Here is a 14,033-nt window from a genome sequence, read left to right on the forward strand (position 1 = left end):
TATCTGCTTCAAATGATCAATAAATACTCCAAAGCAGACCTGAGGAGCACATAAGGAAATAAAAAAGGGAAATCTATATACAAACAGTATAGATGCAATAATCAGCCAATCTGGCCTGGATCTATATAGGCATTATACTTCAGCAGTGCTACAACTGTCTTTCTCATGGAATGCTTATTGTTGTGAGCAGCACAGAGTTGTGTTCTAAGATGGGCAGCCATACAAATGTTTTAAATAAACAAAATAAAAATACAATACAAGGCATGTACCAATCCATCTTCCTGATGTTATTTTCCTTCAAAAATAAATTTTCCTGATCATTTTTATGTTAAGGGTTTTGAGCAATCAAAGCTTCCATGTGATCTGCACTTCAAAGAGCTATGAGTTATTATTTTTATTCTTATTTTGTGGGATGCTATTAGAGAATAATGCACAATACTTTTATAAGCAAGGGAAATCAAGCTGGGGAGTTTTACGTAGGCATTATAAGACTAAGAAAAATCTGAAATTGATTAAACAGTAGACATCTTGTCAGGGGCAGGAAGGGTTGTCCCCATCTTTGGTTCCTCTATGGGGTTAGTAGGCAGGAAATGATTGATTTCTTTAAAAAGATAAACATTAAATCAAACACAGAAGAATGAAAAATAATTGTTTGAACCTACACACATTTGCAGGCAGAACATTTAGATTTTTTTTAAAAAAAACCAAGTGATTATGGCAGCTTCTAGAGCATACAATTGCAGTGCTATCAGTTACCAAACTTGCATGGCCATCCAAGCACTTCTTGCTTCTCCTTAAGTTACATGGTGTGTGCCTTGTGCTCATATTCTAAAAACAGCATGTTGATGTTGCATATCACGTGTCTCTGGCACAAGAATTATGTTTTGAAAAGCTATTGCCACTTCAGCTCCTCATACATGAAAGACACTCCAATATAGGTCTTGCCAATCTCTTTTTAGTGATAGTGCTTACATCTTATTTATTAATTTATAAGGCTGTCCGACTCACAACTCTGGCTTTACCTCCTTCCCATCCACCTTAATCCTAACCCTTTTAGACAGTAAATACTGATTCATCATGTATTGCCAACATGGCACCCCAAGCCAAAATTGTGAACTGCCTCAAGCTAGTAGTTTGTGATCCCATGGCTCCAACCAAAACTGTATTCATATAAGGTTTGTATCATAAATTACTGAAGCCATTAGTAGACAGCTAGGACCACTGAATGGAGCAGAGCCTAACACAGCGGGGAAGCTGCACACAAAAAAAGAATAGTATCTTAAATAGCTTTAATGAGCACATTAGAGACATACAGGTTATTGATCTTACACACTCAGCCCTCCCAAGCATAAAGAATCACACGCTTAGATGAAGTAGGTTTAAAACTAAAAAGAGTCTTAGTGATTTTATTCTTGGTTCAGTTACATCCATCTTCAGTGGAAAAATGAAGATTATTTGTTTCTTCTGTTCCCTAAACTTAATGAACTCTTAACCCTCATAACTGCTAAGAGATGCATGCAGAAAATGGGGGGGGGAATCCTTTTTGAATTCTTAGGCATGGCCCAAGATGGATGGAGAGGAGCTATATGCCTCATGCTTCTCTCCCGGTGAAATAAGAAGGAAGAGAGAGGAAGTGGGAGTGGCAACAAACAGCTTCCTCGCACATAGATATGCTAAATGAGGCATGCTGATTTGTTGACATCTCCAACAATTACCCTATGTCATTCACCAAATGCATGAAGTTGCAAAAGTCATCAGCTCCTATCAGTTGCCCCCTGCTTCTCTATTCCTTTTCCTCACAAAACAAAAAATATGAATAGAAATTGGGTAACTGCAGTATCTTTTGATTAGGATTAATAAAAGCTCTGTATATGGAAATCCTTATACTGCAGTCCAATATATTTACCAGAAGTAAGCCTCAACAGCATAGTGGAATTCATTTCCAAGTAAACACAAACAAGCAAGAAGTAAGCCATTTTTGCAGGTTAAGATTCACATTAACTTTAATAAGTAGATCCCTTAAAGGAGTAGCACCTTAATATTGGGCTACTTTAATAAATAACAGAGAAGTGCTCCGCTCAGGTAGGACTGAAATGTATCTCCCAATACAAAATACAAAACATTTCTGTAAAATGACAATATGGCAACACATATTCCAGCCCCATGTGTTTTATTAATACATACATCCAGTAACAAGATATGATTCTAGCTTTTACCATGCACAAACACCATAGCAACATATGCTTACCATGACATAACGGAGTGAATAGTTTTCAGTGCCAGCCTTCCCAAAGCAAATAGTAGTTTGGGAGGCTGGGAATATTTATTTATTTATTTATTTATTTATTTGCAAAACAAATTTATAAAGCTGCCCAACTCGTAATGACTCACAATGAGTTGCAGTCCAAAACATCTGGCAGGCTTCAAGGTTTGTTTAAATGATTACTTTATTACTTTTATCACAGATCTTTATTTGCCCTTCCACATGTCTGTTTAACTGCAGTTTAATAGAGTCAAAGGATTCTATGAAGACTGTTCAATACAGATGTATTGTACGGCTGGCCTGCAAAAAATCCAGGTGACTACTAAATAACAGGAAAGAGTTGGTTTTCTGTAACACATAGCTGCCATTTAGTGGTCATCTGGATTACCCATACCATCTTCACCAAGAATTCCCACATTCAATCTATCACTGCATAAAGAACCAGATGTTTCAAACTATTGAGGAAAATTTTTCACATGACCTTCATCTTTCTGCAACTGAATTTTCACTGTGGTTTATATTTTCTGTTCTGAGAATCAGCAGCTTTTTTGAAGTCATGTTCACAATTATTCTAGAAAACTGGTGGGTTAGGGTTAGGGTTAAGGTTATCGTGTTTGCATTGTCATGACTACCATGCACATACAAAAATAAAAAAGGATGACTTTGGTGTCATTTATTTCCACTGAGATAGTAGAAATCTGGCATCGATTTCATTATTATGGTTGATTGCACAGTCAGCCAGATGTTTAGATCTGGCATTTTTGTTCACCTATCAAGTCCTTCCCAAGGACCTGGGATAGGCAGATGTTGTGGTTTAATAATATTAAAGGTATTGTCACAGGATGTATTGTTGTTGTTGTTGTTGTTATTAAACAGTCATCAAGGTTAGTACTGGCATATTTTCAATATATAAGCAGTTTCACTATTCAGTGTAATGTTTTGTATCTAATGACTAATTATGCTTCTTTTTATTACTGTTCTTTCAACAACAATGCTTAGGTTTGCACTATCCATTCAGAAATTTCAACTCAGAAGAAAGACATGCTTTCTTTCTACAGGAAAAATATTCTAGTGTTCCTATAGAGAGAACCCATGTATCTAAGGCTTCTGTTAAGATAAAGTATCTAAGGAGCTACATCAGACTGATGTTTGAAATAATCAAAATCATACTAAATAATGACTTTAAGTAGTTTTCCAATTCTTATGTCTGTAACATTATTTATTATGTTTAATATCATGTGGCAGTCCTATGCTAATGAGAAAGTTTCTTTCTCCCACCCTAGAGCACACATTTTATTTTTTATAGTAGCTGATATCCATAAAAATTATAATGCAATGTTAGTCAGAAATTTCATTAAGAGCCATATTGCTTTGACTTTACCATGGTGCAGCAACATTTCCTCAATATTTTTAAAATTAGGCTTAAGAACTTTTTTAAGAGATTGAATTCAGCAGGAGCCCTTGTTAAGGGATATGCTCCCAAACATAAGCAGAGCTGAAAGAATACTGAGTAATTGTAGCAGAGTATTCCTATTTAAAAAAGTGCTGAAAACCAACGAGTATACTTGTCTTCGATGCAGAGTTGAGGCTTAGCCTAACTATCCATGATTGCTAACAGATATTCAATCTGTTTGAAGTCAAAGTTATATTTATAAACAAATACATGATGACAGAAAAGCTTCATTTCTATCTTAACTGCATTTTGAAGAGGAAAGGTTGATGAAGTCTGAAGCCCAAGAGAGAGACACATAAAGTTTCCTGTCTCTTACATACAGACACTCATTTAGCTAACAATATGACAGGTAAGAATCAGATCCAGGAGTGTGAAGAACCTTCTCCTCATCTATTTCTCATCGTTTGCCCTAGCTGTCAAATAGGATCATAAGTGCAAAAAGTTGGTGCAAATTGTAATAAAATGCTGTTTTGTCTGGAGTACTGCTGTTATGGGTTGGAAGAGAGAAGGACTTAATTTGAAAATGAAGAATTCATATCTGAGTATTAAGCATCTCTTGTATAAACTTATTCTATTGAGTTAATCAGCACTACTTACTCCTTGATATTGCAAAATCCTAAGAAGCAAACTACACATTCAGGTATATCATATGGAATCAATATCATACAGAAGATATCACTGTATGATATCAATATGTAACCCCAGAGGTGAGGTTGTGACTTTCTGGAAATGCCTTAAAACATGACTTTTCCAGCAAGCCTGGGGATCCCCTACCAACAGGTAGGCCCAGAGTTGGCTGTCACTTTGGGGTTTTTTAATTTATATTCATTTTAATTGGTTTTTGTATACTATTTTAACTCTTGGTTTTATTGTACACCACCCAGAGTCACCTTGTGTGAGTTGGACAGCCACATAAATTTGATAAATAAATAAATAATTCTACTATGGAGTAGAAACATTCAAAAGAAAAAAAAAAGAAATTCATCATCAGGATGCCAATAGGCCAGGCACTGCTTCAGTGAAGATTCAAGTGACAGTGGAGAAGAATCTAACAGAACAAGCATAGATCAGGAATAAAAACAGAAGAAATCTAGGCCAGTCTTTCTCAATCCCAGTCCAGATATTCCAGTTTAATACATCTGGAAAGTAGTTTGGGAAGGGCTAGCAGAATCTATAGCACCATAGCTTCAAAATCAGGTTAGAAACCAGAATCAGGTAAGATCCACAAGACCACAACTGCAAAATAAGAAAATACATGCAATTACTTCTAAATCAAACTCAAAATAACCCATAGATTTGTCTTCCAAATGAAGTCAGCATGACTATTAGTCATGCAGTGAGTGGTACAGAGAAAAAGCATTGTTCTGGCATTGTTGTTCCAGGACATGCAGTGATTTTGTTTTGTTTTGTTGATTTGTTCAGACTGGATTTTCCTATATTGCACTTCAAAGAGCACTTTAAAATGAAGCAAAAAACAAAATAAAACAAAAATCCTTCACTGATGCTTTCATCAATTTTTTTTCCACATGGATACAATACATGTGAATTGTATAGCTTCAAGTCTCCAAGGTTTTGATAGATCAGGATGAAATTACACCTTTTTAGGACTTCAGTGTATAGGTCCATCAGCACTCTCAAATAAGTGTAAAGACTTGTTTTTTTTAATAAGAATGTCATATAGGAAATGTTCCATGAAGCTTTTTGTCAATTAGTGGAAAGCACAAGGTATAGCCATTTAAAGGGGGGGGGGGGGAAACAGTGATGGTATCTTGTGCAGTTTTTCATTTTGGTACTTATTGGAGCTTGTTTCATATTGAACATTATATTGCAGGGGGAAAAAACTATCTGGAATAAGCAGGAAAATTTCAGACATACATGGTAACATTGCATATGACAATATTTTCGACTAGATTTCACCAACCTGGTGCTCTCCACCTCTGTTTGACTTTAATTCCCTAAATTCCCCAGCCACCATTACAAGGGCAGCTAGGTTGGGGAAGATAGATTATATATCACAACAATCTTGTGAAGCGTTTTAACTGAGAAATAGTGGAAGAATCAAGCTCAGTAAGGTACATGACTATATTTGGATCCAAATTTGAAGCTCCCCTGGTTGTAGCCTCAGTGAATGTCTACACCGCTTCTCAAACCTCACAAATGCAGACATGCTGCATCACAAATGTTCTCTCCTTGATGCTGTGTAAACTTCCTGACACAACCAGGACTTTCTCCAGTTGACCAATGGAACTGTACAAAATGTAGTATTGCGGTCTGTGCTTTGCCTCCATCTATCCTTGTTCTTTCCTCACCATGTTTGTTTTCACATGGGGGGGGGCGGGACAGGTGTGCAGAGGCAAAACTACTGCTTAAACTGACTGGGAAGGATGTGGGAATAGTGGCAGGCAAAAAGGCACCACAACCTCAAAAGGGAGGAGGAAACTTTGATGAAGTAGGACTGTTTGGCCTGTGTCTCCAAAAGAAATAATGCAAAACTGTCTTTGGATTGTTCCTTCTCAAACAACAGCTCAGACAGAAGTTAATTGGTTCACTTTGAGAAGTTCTCCACAAACCCATAGCATCATAGCAAAATAAGAGTGCAACACCAGTCTCAAACTCAGGCCCACAACTAGGGTCTGTGTCACCCGGGGCAAACATGGATTCCGCACCTATTTTGCGCCCCCCCCCAGCACTCATTTTGGCACCTCCCCAGCGTGGCGCCCAGGGCACATGCCCCGGTTGCCCCCCCCAGTTGCGGCCCTGCTCAAACTGGAACAGGCTGACACTCTGACAACTAAGCCATATTGATTACCAGATATATATCATATCATGGCACATGATGGTGCCACACAATTAAGTTTATAGTGTCAACTCTGAATTAGGAGTAATAGCATTTTAAATCCAGGAATGCACAATCTCTCTTTTAATCTCTCTCTCTCTCAAACTCTCAGCCAGAGAGAACTCATACTTTATATTCCCAGAACACAACCTCAGAACTGGAACCTATTTTTAATTCTATAAATATGTGAAAATAACATCAAGGCGAACTAGAGAACAGGAAACTGTCTTGGGGGAAAAAATACTACAAGCAAATATGCTTTAGTCCAGTCAAAAAAGTTTCTGTCATGCTAAATTTATTACTTTTTAAATAGCTATAAGACTCTTTATACTTAATTAGTGCTGCCACTGTTTCAAGCAAATTAGAGATTTAAATGTTTGATGATAGACACAGGAGGAAGGAAAGAAAAAGAAAGTAAACACAAGGCGGCATGGAGATGAACAACTAAAGTTATACATACTTCCAAGTAACTCGTAAGATTGCACGGCATCTCTGCTTTTCAATATGCCTTTATTGCTTTGCAAGCATAGTACAGGCTAAAACTTCATTTTGTTTGGAACTATGCAGGAAGGATAAGTTGTTTGAAGAAGGCGGTTCAAAATATATGAGGCATCAGAGGAAACAGACTTAAAGTAGAGTAGACTGTTGGGTTATTGGAAGAATTAAAGAGATCTTTAAGTGGAAAAAAAGATTAGTGAAGCCATGCATAACTGATTAGTCATGAAGAAGAAGATCAGAATGGACTAATTCAGAAGAGTTAAAGTGGACTAAGCAATTCATTGAAGCTTTGGCTACATCACCATCTCAACCCACATCAAAGTCTGAGGTAGACAGCTAGTTCTCAAAAAGGATGCAAATCGCACTGCAGTAGGACATGAATAGGCACCCAGAAGCCATAACCATTCTGTCTAGAGCACCAGTTGTAGCAGCACTTTTTTGCTCAAATAAGGAATAATAGATTGAAAAACTTCTAACATCACACAGGAGTCTTTTCTTACTACAATGCTCCATAAAGGGGCTACCTTTGCAGAGCATTCAAAACTGCAATTAATACAGTAATAGAATATGTAGCAGCAAGAATGCTTGAAGAGCTAGGTTATTTTATACTATATTACATCTATTCTGTATAGATTATATTGAGTAGCTGTTCAGAATTCGCATTCAATTCAAGGCACTGGGTTTGGCCTTTAACTTCTAAATGCTACCTGAAGGACTGCTTGCATGTGTAAGAGCCCATCAGAGCATGAAGATCAATATTGGACTGATCAATAACAGCTACTACATTGGCTGGTAGGAAAGTATTGGGCTATCTCAGTCAAAATTGAACAGTTTTGGAAATGCATCAATCATTACATTTTAAAGAAACCTTTTAGGAGATTTTTATTCCAATCTGTTTGATTAATAATGGGCTTCACTCAAATATTTTTTGCTGCTCGTAGTCTAAAATTAATATTTTTAAATTCATAATTAAAATTGAAATTCATGAAAATGCATGTTAAAACTTTTGAAGATAATGTGCTCTCAAACGCAAAATAAAACACTTCCAAAAATATATATATTAAGGCTGCAGATAGTCTCCTCCAAAAACAACCAGCCTTTCATTTATGTTAAAAAGTTCATTTTCAGAAGACCATGCATTGAGAGTCTTGAAAAACCTGGCCCTTGGCCCTCTGTCAGATACATGTCTACTTGGTGTAGGAAAGCACAGCATAACTATTCAAATTTTGATGCCTTGCAACTGTTAGCAAATTATGTGAAAGCTTAATCATTTTAAACCAAATCAAGCACACACAAAAGCAATATGCAAATAAATTGATGAGGTGCAACAGTCAACAACATGTAATCTAACCAGAGCATATTTACGCTGAAGTCTTACTTAAATCAGTGGGGTTTATTGCCAACAAGTATGCATAGTGTTTAGATTTTAGTTTGTTTTATTGAAAAGAAATTTTTAAAGCACTATAAGCTTTTTTTCTGGCTTCATTATATCTCAAACCAGGTATCATACAATGACCTGGTCACAATATCTGATAATGCAAACAGAATGATATCAAACATTAAATTTTATTTTATCAATGGCTTTTACAGGGAAGAATGTCAGTGAGATTAATATAACTTCTTGAAGCAAAATGGTCTATTAACAACACCTAGATTGCTTTCCTAGACACAAAGTGCCTTCCAGCTACTGAAAGTTGAATAGGTTTCCTGCTAAATGTCCCATTGATTTGGTATCATTCACATAAGTTATCAGGAATAAACTGTTCTATGCAAGAACAACAAAGCCAAAATTGGGAAGCAGAGAATGAATGGAACTACATTAAGCAAGAATTCGTTCATTTCTATTCGCAATCACCTCCATGCTGTTTTCCTGCTCCTGTGGGGATCCAAGTACGTATTTATAAAGACATGTACTGTATTATTCAGGGTTGTATGTTCAAAATTACCACTCCAAAATCTTTTTCCAGGGGTAAGGAATCAGAGCCACGCTTAGATAGATAGACAGACAGACACTGTAGGACCAAAATGCAACCTGATGCTCATTCTTTGAGGTTGTACAGCCCTCAAAAAGGCCAGTTACTTGACTTTGATAAACTGAACAGCCTGTAAACCTACTGTATCTCAGTCTTCTTAAGACCATCTTCAAACAGCTACAACAGCACACTGCCAGGAAGTTTATTGAAGTTGTATGTAATGTGTATGTTATTTGAGAACTGAATTCCACAAATAAACAAACAAGGGCTCTTAACCTGCATTGTCTGCAAACTCCAGAGTCCCTCCTAAAGTTGATACCAAATTGCACTATTTAAAATAACAGGATAAATTATTAACTTTAAATGGCATAATCAATCATATTTAATATTAACATTATTTAAAATGAATTTCAATTACATCAAATTTAATTTTTATCTTGTCCCTACTCACTTTTTGGAAGTGTAACCTACACATACTAGTCCAAGACCAAGTGTGGCTCTTGACATAAAATGCTTTTTACACCCCTGAAATATAGACTGATAATCTTCTACATTAATGCTGAAATTAATAAAACAAGAGCTTGATTACAAGAATTACTGTATAATCAATGTATCTCCTAGTTGCCTTCTTTCTTAAGATTCTTTCTTTTAAGACATTGAGGGGAAGAAGAAAGAGAATAACTTGAGATAACAAAGGATTAAATAGAAAGACTGCAACCACATGGCATGAAAAGATGCTCAAGAAATTCTGTATAAAGTTTGTTCTGTACTGCATGTTTTTGAGTGGAGTGGGTAGCTTAATAAAATCAAGTAAATGTCAGGCATGACATTTATCAAAGGATCAGTCCATCCTGTTCATATGCAGTGCTGCATAAGAGTTAAAGGATGTAATAGGAAGGAATGCATAATAAAAAGCTTCAAACCTTTCTGAAATGACCAATAATAATACATGCATACATTTCCCCACACTATTCCATTTTGAGATAAACAACATTATGCAAAGCATAGAAACGGAGCAAGAAATAGTAAGCAAAATAAATTAAAAGGCAGGAGATCAGAGAAAAGAAAGGAAATATGACTAAATCTAGTGTATACCAACACCATTCACTATATGTCTCCAAACCTTTCTATCCTTGCAAACCGTTCTTGCTTCCACCACATTCTTATACCACTTCATACATTGTTTTTTTAAATGCATGTCTCTTTTTTTGAGGATCTTGAAAATTCCATCCAAGCACAACTAGTAATCACCTTGCTGAATTTTCTATTCAGATTACTATTTTCAATTCTCCTTCTAAAAGCTCACCGACATCAGAATTACTCCTGATAATTCATAAGTTTCCAAGAATTATTATTAATGCTAAAATCAATATTATAGCACAGGTAGGATTTTCCACAGACCTTAGGAAACATCCTATCAGATAAGCAGTAGCACCCAAGAATTAGCAACCACCCTTTATAAGGTAGCAACTGGAATAAATTAATGAAGTGACTTAGAACCAGGCTTCATGGCAATTGTGTAATCCTTACTATGCTGAAAATGATTAAGTTCATCAAGGCCTCTTATGGTCAACCACTTCAGGGCTCAACCAGGATCTGAATTATAGCAGAACCAAATCACTCTAACCTAATCCTAGCTACAAATATAGGAAAATAAATGACTAGATGTCTCAGGCAAGCAAACTACGCCATATACTAAATGGAAAAGTGATAAAGAGATATCCATGCTCCTAAATTACTTCTTGAAACCTTCTTCCCTAGTGATTCTGGCAGCTTTCTCCAAACTAATATTCTCCAGATGTGTTGAACCACAGCTCTCAACATTCTTAACCAATATGGCTGTTGGAGAAGGCTAGCACCTTATTCTTCAATGCACAGGAAACATTGTGCAATCCAATGCATGATTCTCAGAATTAATGTGAAGTGAATTCAATCACTTTTGCTCCCAAGTCAGTGTACATAGGACTACAACTCTGCCCTTTTAAAATATCTCCATCTAATATTTCATTCAGTGTCCCTTGATTCAAATTATTTTTCAGGAAAAAAATGGTGAGGAAGTACAAGCATTAATCCTTCTAAAACCCTTGTGAAACAACCCCTCTATTTTTTATATAGCAGAGAGACAGACTGGCTGGATAGATCTAAGAAGAAAAACCTGAATTCAGTGTTTTAAAAAAAAAATTTAATCTTCTCTTCTAAATGATTAACAATGAAAGGAAATGTCCCAGAATTTCTGAACTTGTCTTAAAAATAATTTGTAAAATACATTATTTTATATGATTTTGTTTTCAAGCATTTGGAACAGCCAATTTCCCTTTTTGAAATGGTGTAATTTTCTCCCAAAACTAACCTCTCCAGTGATTATCAGTGAAATATACATTTCAATATATTTCAATCAATAAAACCTTTAATACATACATTATTTTAAAGGTAACACACACATTAATCTTAGCTGATTCAGATTCTATGAGATAATTGATTTCACTAAAGAACTGGTGGTTGAGTGTGCATGAATGCTAATGAAAATTTGGTGAGTCTTGGGTCTGTGTCCAGGTCATTGCAGAGGACACAAATGGTTTCACCTCTACCTGTTCCTGCCTTCTCATTACCCTACAGGTTTTCACACATGTACATACACACCCATTTTGCTTTTTTAAAAAACTATTTTAATTCTCTGTATTTTACCAAGATCCTTGTGTTTGATCATCCCCATATTGCTTTCACCATTTAGTTTTTCTGCAACACCAGTAATATTACGGGTGGATCTACTGATATGATTCTACTTGCTTCTATAATGATAAATTAAGCTTAAATCTAGGTTAAGGTTTAAAAAAGGTTTTAAAATAAGTTATAAATACTATCTGTGCACCGGATGTTCTTAATTCTTTAAGACAACAAGTAATTAAAGGATAGCATCATAGAAATGGATGGCTGCAGAATTTGGAGTAACTGTTGCTTCCTTAGATAGAATAGCTTAATGTGATCTGTAGTAACCCCCACAGTTGTTTAAAGCACTAATGAAGAGCACAACATGCCATTGCAAAAAGAGAAATAAAGGCAAGAACCATAATAAACTTAAAGCAAGCTTAAAACTTTTGCTCCACAAATTCCTTCAGTCACCCCTTTACTTTAAGGTGTTATTATGAAAAGCAGTTAAAAAGTCCTAACATATACACTCTCATAATTAGAGTGTAATAATCTCACATTCAAGATCACTGTTACTGATCTAGGGATTCCAAAGGACTACGGTCCTCCTTATTCTGATGAAAGGTGTGTTGGATTGCAACCCCAGAATGCCCAATCCTCCAGCCATTGGATGTGCTCGTTGGAAATTCTGGAAGTTAAAATCCAACACATTTGGATGATATTTATGTGGAGAACGTGGTTCTAGTTGTGCAATCCTAGAAAGAAAACAGACCCTTAGGGACAGATTCTACTAAAAGGGATGGACTCTGTTTCATGGGCAGATTCTTTTTTCAAAAATAATCCCACATAATTTTATTGGAAACAAAGCGAACGGAGCCCATGCTCATCTTTCTGTCAGAGGCCATCTGCAGAAGCGGTGAAGAGGTTCACCTCGGATCGTTCCCCCAAGCTTCCCTGTTTGGAATGAAACCACTGCGGCTTCTCCTTCCCCTAAATAGCATCTCCCAAACCTAGCCGAACATCAAACGAAAACTTTAAAGAGCCGCTGCCTCCTAAGAGGCTTCTACCTGGCGTCGTTTCAACGGCCATTCCTCAATATCCCACCTGGCTCGAAATAAACTCCTAGTTTCCCCTTCTTCCTGGTGAGCAGCCGCACCGTTCCCGCAGAAAAACACGCAGCCTCAGCTTCGCCGTTTGACGTTCCTCCCTTCCTTTCCCACCCACCGCCCTCCTGCATTCCCCTTTGCTCGTTTCCAAGGCGAGGACACCCTCCGGGGCTTCGCGAACGATCTGCCTCCCACCGCGGCCGAGCAAAGGAGGAAAGCGCCCGGCGAGCATCTCCTGGCTGCCGGACCACCAGCTGCTACCTTTGCCCAGGTCGGGGCAGCACTGGGCGCGTCCTCGGCTCCCGGCACATAATGCAAGGCAAAACCCCCGCAATGTACCTTGATAATACTGCTCCTCCGAGGGGTCGCCCGGGCCGCTTCAAGGAGCCCGGCGTCTGAGTCGGTTGCCAGGGTGCTGGGAAGGCGCTCACAGGCGGCGGCGGCGGCGGTCCCGGTTAGCGAGACTCCGCTCCTCCGTTCCCTTCTCCTCCCTAGAGACGTCGCAGACATCTCAAACGATCCGGGCTCCGAAGACATCTCCGCGTCTTCCTCGCCCTTGGGAGCAGCCAGGGACGGAGGTTCTCGACTCCCCGAGCCTTGGGCCATGGCGGGTCCCGCTCCCCCAAGCGGAGTTTCAACTTGGCGGAGGCCACTTCGACAAAGGGAGCGGCGAGAAGAGCCCCGAGTCAGACCCTTTCACTGCAGTGCAGCGACCACACCAAGTTTCTCCAGAAGAGTCATTGGGGTCGCGCGGTTCAAAATCCCCGGCTGGTTCGATTAGCTGAAGGCTACTTGTCCATGCGCGGCTGTGTGAGAGCGGCAGTGGCAGGGGAGGGGCAGGAAGGCGCTAAACTTGGACAATGAGGGAGTTTTCCAACCGCAGAGAATTACAAAGCAGCAGCCATCCCCCTCACACGCCCATCCAAACGGAGATTCTCTTTCTTGTCGACTGAGATCGATACACGCATCTCAAATACACACACAGACAGAGAGACATATACACACGAGATAGCGCGCTCTCTCGCTCTCCCTCTCTTTCTATAGGTAAATATAGGTAAATAGAAAGAGAGAGATAGACGCGCTGATCACAAGTACGCGCCAAAGAAAGACGCTCCGAGCAATCCGAAGCCCGCCAACCAGCAGGAAGTGCCGCGGTTCTTACTCTTCTCGCCTGTGACAGAGCCAGACTTGTTTTGACAGACGAGACTGATAGACGTCAGCTAGGACCAGTAATCGCAGGAGAAGCGTTTTGACCAGA

General features: G+C 38.3%; 1 protein-coding gene across 1 annotated transcript in view; it reads right to left on the reverse strand.

The window, feature by feature from the left end:
- The window catches only part of PLCL1 (phospholipase C like 1 (inactive)), a 221,377-nt gene extending 207,639 nt beyond the window's left edge, over positions 1-13,738 (reverse strand). The window contains exon 1 of the mRNA XM_063318031.1: positions 13,115-13,738. Within this exon, the coding sequence (XP_063174101.1) occupies positions 13,115-13,381 (267 nt within the window). The 5' untranslated portion in view covers positions 13,382-13,738. The remainder of the gene's footprint in view (positions 1-13,114) is intronic.
- Positions 13,739-14,033: the final 295 nt, after the last annotated feature.

The sequence above is a fragment of the Candoia aspera genome, chromosome 1, assembly GCF_035149785.1.
Source record: "Candoia aspera isolate rCanAsp1 chromosome 1, rCanAsp1.hap2, whole genome shotgun sequence".
NCBI lineage: Eukaryota > Metazoa > Chordata > Lepidosauria > Squamata > Boidae > Candoia > Candoia aspera.